The sequence below is a fragment of the Triticum dicoccoides genome, chromosome 2A, assembly GCF_002162155.2.
Source record: "Triticum dicoccoides isolate Atlit2015 ecotype Zavitan chromosome 2A, WEW_v2.0, whole genome shotgun sequence".
NCBI lineage: Eukaryota > Viridiplantae > Streptophyta > Magnoliopsida > Poales > Poaceae > Triticum > Triticum dicoccoides.
The window spans coordinates 465646992-465656529 of NC_041382.1; the positions used below are offsets into that span (position 1 = coordinate 465646992).

The 9538-nt window shown below is 45.3% G+C and overlaps 1 protein-coding gene across 2 annotated transcripts; it reads left to right on the top strand.

Moving 5' to 3' along the window:
- Window positions 1-492: 492 nt before the first annotated feature.
- LOC119354914 (protein DETOXIFICATION 16-like) lies at window positions 493-4114 on the top strand. Of its 2 annotated transcripts, none has more exons than XM_037621681.1 (9): window positions 493-648; window positions 745-1835; window positions 1926-2470; window positions 2561-2647; window positions 2728-2784; window positions 2986-3224; window positions 3326-3444; window positions 3547-3633; window positions 3713-4114. In XM_037621681.1, exons 2-9 carry the CDS (start codon window positions 1587-1589, stop codon window positions 3770-3772), a joined length of 1443 nt encoding a protein of 480 aa, XP_037477578.1. In that variant the 5' UTR covers window positions 493-648; window positions 745-1586; the 3' UTR covers window positions 3773-4114. The 2 variants fall into 2 exon arrangements, with proteins under 2 accessions (XP_037477578.1, XP_037477577.1); XM_037621680.1 differs by having other exon boundaries at window positions 1564-1835.
- Window positions 4115-9538: the final 5424 nt, after the last annotated feature.

The following is a 9538-nucleotide window of genomic DNA, read 5'->3' on the forward strand; positions in this document are numbered from 1 at the left end:
GCGCACGTTAGCATGTGTCGGTGAAGGCGGAGCCTGCCTAGGCTCCGAACGGCGAAGAGAGAGAGGGGGCAAGGGGGTCAAGGGCCTCCTGCCCGCAACTCCCCCTCCCCTCGACACCGGAGAGGCGCCGGGCAGACCCAACTGGCCTCTCGGAGACCTCTGGTCTCGGGCCCTCTGCCTGCTCGGCAACCGTCTCCAAGACCTCCTGTCTCGGGGCGTCGCCCGTCGCCGTCGTAGCGGGCACCATCAACATGGCGCCGGTTCCAAATATCTTTTGTCTCGGGGCGCCGTCCGTCACAGGCAGACAAGCCTTAGTCGGTACCGACGGCAACACTCACTCCGACGGATCATTCGGCTCTACCCTATTATTCCATAGGGCATTATTGAATAATATAATAATATGGTTGTGTGCATCGCTTGATGCGGATCGGGTTCAACCTTCTTTTTAAAAGAACTATATGTGGTGTGAGAGTGTGACATGCATCACTCATTTTCTCTATAGCCGCCCTGCTCGCGGCCCCATCGCCCTTGTGTGAGGAGGACTTGTTCTGCCGCTTCCTCGCCGTGGCCACCCGGGCCGCCGACGTCTAGCCCCCGCGGTGCTCTCCCTCTCCGCGGAATCTTCAACACGCCCTCTACCTGCCTGCGGTGCTGTTCTTATCCCCTTTCTCGCCTTTTATCGGTATTGCTCCATTGGAGAGGTTCGCCACTTCTCTGGAATTTGACTCCGTGCTTTGGTTGTAGCATCTAAGAGCGACAGAGTTTGCTCTTGCCTCATTTTGAAGTACATCTTAGGAGGTTCTGTTTTGCGCGTAGAGGAGGGATGTCTTGAATTTTCTTGGATGGATTCAAGAAGCCATTCTGAATTTTTACTTTTGCGGTTCCTAATCACAGGAGTCGTCAGTTGATTCGCTAGTGGCCCTGGATCTTGGAAAATGCCCTTCCGTTTATATGTACTCCCTCCGTTTCAAATTACTCTGTAGGTGGTAGCACGTGAGTGGTCAGACACAACAGAACAAAAAAGGAATAAATTTTAAGATATGCGCGCTTAGAAACGATTGGCCTTAAACTGTTTACATTATTGATGATATGTTCAAAAGGTGTGACAGTGACAACGAGTGGGCAAAGGGAATCCATGTTTGATTTCATTATTACTACCTTGGTACTATATTCCTCTGATTAGTATTGCAGATCTAAGTGCACTCAAGAAGGGATAGAAATGGCAATCTTGTTGTGGTCGAGCATGTATTCTTTATTATCCCATCCACTGCAGATTGCCGGATAGTTATTCTCTCAGTTGTGTTGAACCTTGTTGCCAAGCTGCCTCCTTAGTCTCCCATGGAGTTTTAGTCCACTTGACTTCTGTACTCTGAATCGTCTCAATCATGCTCAAATTTTCTTGTTGACACATGCTGAACTTGGCTGCCAAGCTAATGCCCTCTGTTTCCTCTCGATTTCCTGTCGGAATTTGGCTATATAATATTGGTGAAATCCATCGGTATCTTCTTCCACGTTCGTGTTAAATATCCCTTCATTTCACTTGTGAACACCTTCCTTGTTCAGAAGTAGAGTGTGAAGTTCCAAGCATGCTGCCAAACATGGAGGAGCCCCTTGTTGGAGGCAAGAGTGAGAAGACAGGAGGGCCAGGAGAGAGCCTCCTAGTGATTGAGGTCAAGAAGCAGCTGTACCTTGCCGGGCCTCTCGTCGTCGGAAGCCTCCTGCAGAACGTCGTCCAGATGATATCAGTCATGTTTGTCGGTCACCTCGGTGAGCTCGATCTCTCGAGTGCCTCCATCGCCACCTCCTTCGCCGGTGTCACCGGCTTCAGCTTGTTGGTATATATATATTATGTCGACTTTGTCTCTTACATATGTTGGACCTCCTGAACAACTAACATCAGCTTTCTTTGTTCATGATCATTTGAGGCCGGCATGTCCAGCAGCTTGGACACACTGTGTGGGCAAGCCTTCGGAGCAAAGCAGTACCATCTTCTTGGCATCTACAAGCAGAGGGCAATCCTTGTGCTCACTCCTCTGAGCGTCATGGTTGCTGTGATATGGGCATACACTGGGCAGATCCTCCTCTTCTTCGGCCAGGACCCTGAGATTGCCATGGGAGCAGGGAGCTACATCCGTTGGATGATCCCAGCGCTGTTCGTCTACGGCCCGCTGCAGTGCCATGTCCGGTTCCTACAAACGCAGAACATCGTCCTCCCGGTGATGCTGAGCTCAGGTGTCACAGCACTGAACCATATCTTGGTGTGCTGGTTGCTGGTTTACAAGCTTGGCCTGGGCAACAAGGGTGCTGCCTTGGCCAATACAATCTCTTACCTGACCAATCTGCTCATCCTGGCTCTCTACATCAGGCTCTCTCCATCCTGTAAGAGGACTTGGACAGGGTTGTCAATGGAGGCGTTTCGCGACATCCTTAGCTTTTTGAGGCTTGCCGTTCCATCTGCTCTCATGGTTTGGTGAGTTTGAGTTTATCCTTCTCTAATTGCAGGTATAATTTTCCGTCGTCCATCTCCAATTGAATTCCATCCTACATTTATTTTACACAGTTTGGAGTGGTGGTCATTTGAGCTGCTTGTACTTTTTTCTGGATTTCTTCCAAATCCTAAGCTCGAGGCGTCGGTGTTGTCTATCAGGTGAGGTGTCATATGCATGGCTTATTTCACATCTGGATCGCCTTCGCCTTCTCTGATAGTAACAGCTCAACTTGCTGCAGTTTAAATACTCTTTCATTAGTATTCAGAATCCCATCTGGGCTTGGTGCAGCTATAAGGTCAGACTGAACAACTTGAATTCATAAACCTGATTTTTGATCATATAGAGTACTTCAATGATACTCCTTCCGTAAAGAAATATAAGACATTTGAGATCACTGAAGTAGTGACCGAAAACGGCTTACATTTGTTTACAGAGGGAGTATTATCTATCTTACCATACGGAAAACCTGATATTCATTATTATCTTGCCTCTGTAGCACCCGTGTATCAAACGAGCTTGGTGCTGGGCGACCTGATGCTGCCCGTCTAGCGACCCATGTGATCATGGTTCTGGGTCTTGTATCGAGCGTATCGGTCGGTCTTGCTATCATTCTGGTGCGCAATTTATGGGGGTACGCATACAGCAACGAAAAGGAAGTGGTGGAATACATTGCCAGAATGATGCCAATTCTTGCCGTGACATTCTTGTTTGATGACCTGCAGTGTGTCCTTTCAGGTAAGTGCAGTGTAGGTGCTTCAGAGAAAATAAATTTGGAAATTATAAGGAGCCTGCATATAGATATAGGATGAACAATATCTGTGATCGGCGTTTTTCAGGTATCGTTAGGGGCTGTGGCTTCCAGAAGATTGGCGCGTATGTCAATCTCAGCGCGTACTACCTTGTCGGCATCCCCGCGGCTTTATATTTTGCCTTTGTGTACCACCTTGGTGGAATGGTACTTATTTTACTTATGTTATTATACAAAAAGCTCTAAGTTGACCTATATTCCTCATTTGACTTGAGGAAACCTCTGAAAAATGTCGTCATGAACTGTTAGGGGCTGTGGTTCGGATTAACCTGTGGACTTGTCGTGCAGACAGTGTTGCTCCTGTCCATCACCCTGCGAACCAACTGGGACAAAGAAGTAAGCGTGCGGTCATATTGTTTTGTGAGTTTTGTTATGTTGGCTTCTCAGTGATCATACTGCATTGTTGCTTTGGTAGGCTTTGAAGGCAAAGGACAGGGTTTTCAGTTCTTCCCTACCTTTAGACTTGGCAACATGAGACACACAAGACAAGATGCACAATTTTCTCAGGAAATTAGCCAGGGAGATGTGCATGGGGATAAGGAACCAACGAGGAATTGGTTGCTAAAATGGTGCTTCACTGGCATGTGCAATTCTTCACAGAAACATCTGGAAATAGGCGATCCGCTTTGGTAAAAACAATTTGGATACGGAAAAATAAAAATGTTAGGATGAGTAGAGGCGCAGTACTACCCTTGATAATGTAAGTAAGGGCAGGGAATAAAGTGTTTCTTCACTAGAATCCATAGTGTGGATCCAGGATTTCCTGAGAGGATTGATGAGATTATTCTCTTCACGGAAAGGAGGTTCCTCGTCAGCATTGCATATGATTGGCTTTTGTGCTTGGTAGTGCATTTCAGAGGCATGAGGACGCTAGTGATTACGATTGAGGACCACTACGTATCTAGAAAAGGCTAAAAGTAATGTTCGCCAGGACAAATAAAACAAGGAGACGACGTTGAGACTTTGCAGAAATGTGCTTCATGGGCAAACGGCGGTGACAAAAGTGATTATCATCTTGGCTTGATGATTTTGAGCTTTCGTGATCGTAGTAGTAGCGTGGCCGCCCCCACGTGAGTCGGCAAAACTTGGTGTTGGTGCGGAGGTGCCCACCATGTATTGGACGGAGAACGCTCCTGGCCCGTTGTGTCCCTGATCTAGTGCTTTCTTTCTCTTTTGACATCATTCCTGATCTAGTGTTAGTGGCATCGCTGCGCACTACGGTTAATGGGGAGAAGACTAGAATAGAAACACAGGGTGTGCAAAAATGGAGTAAATAGCATAAAACTACTAGTTTACATGCTAGGGTTCCAAAAAACTATCACTTTTTAATTTTTCTCAGAAAGCTACTAGTCGCGCGGTTCGCTGTTTCAAAAAACCCAAAACGCCCGTGACTAGCGATTGAACCATTTTTCTGACCGCCCGGACCCACATGTCAGGCCACCTGGCCACGCGCGCTCACGGCGCGGCCGTTGACGGCCGTTAGCCCGTGCGGCCCGGTCGGAACTGGGGTAAATAAACCCCCTCGGTCGGTCGGGCGCTCCTGCTCACTCACTCTCTCCCTGCTCGCTCACTCCCCTGCTCTCACTCCCCTGCTCCAGTACGAGCTCGCCGCCGCTCGCCGTCTTTGAGGTGGCTCGCCGTTGACCTCCTCGCCACCATGCCTTCCTGGAACGACGAGGAAACTAGCTCGGAGGAGGAGTGCGAGGTCGTCAGCATGGACATGGGACTTATGGTAAGTTCTTTGCCACCTAGGGTTAGGGTTAGGTGCTAGTAGGCCTAGGCTACCGCCATGGATCTTGCTAAGTGTAGTGTTGCTGTTGTAGGATTCTTGTTCAATAGTGAGGCTGGGGTTTGATTGTAGGATTGATGTAAGCTAGGGTTCATCTCAGTACAGTGTTAGGGTTCATGTTGAGTTGGGGATTTTTTTAGTGTTCATGTTTAATGAAGCGTGCAAGTATATTCTGGTGTTGAGTGCAGATTGAAACTAGTGTTTGCTGGTTATTTTGGTTGCTGGAGGAACCAGACACCACTGTGGAGCTCCTTTTCTGTGGCCAACTTGAGCTTGCTCATCCCAAGTGCATTCTGCATCAAATGAGGCATATTAAGCGTGTTGCTTTTGAAGGGCCTTTAACAGGAAGGCGTTTCTATGGCTGCCCAGTCCAGGTTAGATGGCAATAAACTTTTCTGCTATGTATGGTCACTGATGATTGATATGATGCAACACTTTGTTTGATATGATGCCAATAAACATTTTTCTGCTATGTATTTTTGTTACTTTGGAAACTTAATCATGGCATTATAATAACTTATCATATCTCATTTATGTTATTCATTGTTAGAAATTATCAAGTATATACAAGTTAATCATGGAACTGAAATAAGCTCCTAGTCCATTTGTAATAACTTATCACATTTATAAATGCAGGAAAATGGTGTGAATTGTGGTGTTGTAGAGTGGGTTGATGGGCCTTGGCCGACTGTTCTTCAGAGATGTTTGTGCAAGCTATGGGAGATGTTCCATGAGCAGAACTTTGGAAGGGTACAGGACAAGGAGAAGTTTGAGAAGGAGTTGACCAGGCTTAAGAGTGAACATGAAAGGGAGTTGGCCAAGCTTAGGACTGAAAATGACAAGCTTTGCATTGAGTACACCAAGCTTGTTGATGATGTATCCAAGATGTTTGATTGGCATGATGGTAGGGTGGACAAGAAGGTGCACCAGAACAAGTGGAGGAGGAAGAACTTGAGAAGAAGAAGAAGGAGCTAGAGGAGAAAGCTATGTTGGAGGTGCAGATGGAAAAGCTCAAACTTGCAAAAGAACAGAGGTGCATTTTGCAGAGCCAAGCTGATATCATTAAGAACACCAGGAAGGCTATGAAGGATGTTCAAGTTGATAGAGATGTTCTTAAGAAGGAGAAGGCAAAGCTTGAGCTTGTTGTTGCTGAGCTGCTGAAAGAAGGGTATGGCAGCAAGGAGAAGTTAGAGCAAATCAAGGCCATCCTTGAGTCTTGAAGTGGCTTTGATATGTTGGTGAAGTAAGTACATCCAAAGGCCTTTATATAAGGATGTGGCCTGGCATGACTGCAAGTGATTATGGGTGTACATTTTGGGGGAATGTGAAGTTTAACCTAGTGTAAGAACCTTATTTACTATGTTGTTAAGTTGTAATGGATCACCTATGCTATTAAGTGTTGTAATGGATCTCCTATGCTATTATGTAGTGGAAAATGGATCTCTTATGCTACTAAGTTGTGAAAATGGATCTTGTATGCTATTAAGTGTTCAACTTGATCTTCTATCTTTTAGATGTTATATGCTAGCCTACATATATTATTTCTGTGAGTAATTGGGCTTAGTGGCCCACTATTCTCTGACCAAATGCAACCCTAGGCCTACTAAACCCAACCCCATCCATCTGTCAATATAAACCCCTCCCCACCCCCACCCTTTCCCAGTCACTCCACCAGCCGCCACCCAAAAGAAACCCTACAGATGGATCCTGACATGGGAGATGTCACAGAGGAGGAGGGGGAGGCTGTGGATGTTAGGACAGCAGCAGCAGCACAGAGGAGGAGGAGGCGCAGGCAGAGGGCACTAGAGGCGGCCCAGGATGAGCAGCAAGAGGAGTTCAACCGCCGACTCTCCGACAAGGTACTGGAGAAGTGCAATGACGAAGAACTGGAGCTGGTTTTCACTGGTGGCAGGGGAAGGTCATTCATGGAGATCATTAGGTGGGCAAGGATGAGGGCAGTCATGGCTCCTCATCCAGCAACTAGGGCCAAGTGGGTCCGTTTCTTCGAGCGATATGACTGATATGTCAATCTCATCTCATCCATCTATATACCTATCTATCTATTTTTCTATGTTGGTGTACTATGTAAGATCTATTCTATGTAATAAGTGGTGTTTGATGCTACTCTGAACCAATGTATCTATGTATTTATGCTACTCTCAATGAATTTATGCTACTTTCAATGAAATGTACTAACTGAATTCACTGACAGAAGATACACTCACTGAAATGTACTGACTGATTCAACAAAGGAATCTTTGTCTGAATGAACAAACTGCACAGTAGTTATTACAAACCATGGTAGTTCAACTGACTGAGTATCTCTGAAACAAAATAAAGTTACAAACCATAGTAGTTATTACAGACCATAGTAGACCCAAATCCATCCAAGAGCTCAAGTTACAAACCATGGTAGTTCAACAAACAGAACCATGCCAAATGAACTCAAGTTACCCAAATCCAAGAGCTAGTTACCACTTGCATAAAAATAGTCTTTCAGCCTCCCACTTGGCTTCCTGATCCTCTTTGACCCCTCCTGGACAACAGTTGAATTTGGTTGCCTTGGTGCAATGAAAGTTCTTCTCTGGACACTTGAAGATCTGGTGTTCTTTGCTGGAGAAGATGTAGATGATCTGGTGTTCTTAGCAGGAGAAGAAGTGTTAGTCCTGCTCCTCTTAGCTGGTTGTGCTTGTGCTGTAGCTGCTGGAATAGTTGAAGCAGCCCTTTTTCTTGCCCTAGGCCTAGAATTAGCAACTGGAGCTGGTGAAGGTGCAGAAGGTGTAGCTCTTGCTATAGCTGGTCTTGCTTCAGGTGTAGTAGCAGCATGTACTCTTGGAGGCCTCTGAGCATTTGTAGCCATAGAAGAACCAGCTTGAGAGTAATTTGCTCTATTTTCCTACACAATTAAGAAACATTGTAAGAAAATGAACAATGAAAAGAGACAATGAAATGAGACATGGCCTCAAATGACCTGGTGCTTGTTCATCCTCATCTGAAACTAGGAAAATTATATGCTTGTATGTTTCACAGTACATGGGCTTTCTGAAGAAGTCATTGACAAAGTCTTCAGGATGTAGCTTCACTTTCTACATTGCAGCAATGGAATGACTGCAAGGCACAACAGTCATGTCCCACCTCCTACAGTCACATGTATGGTTGTTCAAGTTAACACAATATGTGTTCTCAGATCTACTAGTCACCTGCCAGATGCCTGGACCTGCCATGTATGCATCACAATACTTAGCCCACTTCTTGCCTTCTTCTAAAATTTCTGAGTAGGTTGGTGTAATCTCCCATCTACATGACTCTGTTTTCTCTCTGGTTTTCTGAAACTTGATCATCAACTTTGTTCTTATGCCCTCTAGCATAGTCCTGATTGGCTTGTTCCTAACATCCAATATCATTCTGTTGAAGACTTCACTGAGGTTGTTAACAACCAGGTCAGTTTTGCAAACAGTATCCATTTTATATCTTGCCCATGTATGGTCTGGTATCTGTAACAACCACTGCCAAGCTTCAAAACTTTCTTTCTTCAAATTTTCCATCCCTTTTTCATGACCACTCTTAGTGAAGGAATAGGCAGCCTGATCTAAGTGTTTCTTGAGTTCCTCCCCTCTAAAACCACCAGATTGAAAGTTGGCATATATATGTCTAAGACAGAACCTCTGTGGGGAGTCAGGGAATACATCATTGATTGCATTCAACAATCCCTGTTAATTATGAATTAATGATGGCTTAGAATGATGGATAAGTATGATAGTCAGGGAATACATCATTGATTGTATTCAACATACCTTTTGCCTGTCAGGCATAATTGTGTACTTGCCAAACTTGTTCCCACTTCCAATAACAATTCTCAGCTGTGTGAGAAACCATGTCCAGTTGTCTGTGTCTTCCTTGTCAACAACACCAAATGCAATGGGGAAGATGTTGTTGTTCCCATCCCTGCCAGTAGCTGCCAATATTTGCTGTCCAGTGCTGAGCTTGATGAAGCAACCATCTAAACCTGAAAATATGATCACATTAGTTGTAAATAACATGAATGCAACCATCTTAGATATATGTGTAAGGATCAGGTACCTATAAATGGCCTGCATCCATTGAGAAAGCCCTCTTTGCATGCAAAAAGGCAGTAGAACATGTAGTTGAACCTAGGGGTAGGAGCTGGATTTTCTAGGTCATCTTTGGTTGTCACTATGCATCTACTGTCTGGATTAGTATCTAACACACACTGTAGATAGTCCCTTAGTCTGTGATATTGGAGTCTGTGATCTCCTTGCACAACTTCAACTGCTTGCCTCCTTGCCCTATATGCCAAGCTTTTAGGCACATGAACACCAAATGTTTTCTTTGTGTATGACATAATTGTCTCAACACCAGCTCCAGGGTTTGATCTAATGGTATCCTCACAAACCTTGGCAACCCAGTTTACTGTAACTTTGGTGCTCTCTC

Coding starts and splice junctions, on each gene's coding strand:
- LOC119354914 (XM_037621681.1), top strand. CDS start 1,587: ATGCTGCCAAACATGGAGGAGCCCCTTGTTGGAGGCAAGAGTGAGAAG. Junction 2,648..2,727: donor GCGTCGGTGTTGTCTATCAG/GTGAGGTGTCAT, acceptor AACTTGCTGCAG/TTTAAATACTCTTTCATTAG. Junction 3,634..3,712: donor GAACCAACTGGGACAAAGAA/GTAAGCGTGCGG, acceptor TTGCTTTGGTAG/GCTTTGAAGGCAAAGGACAG.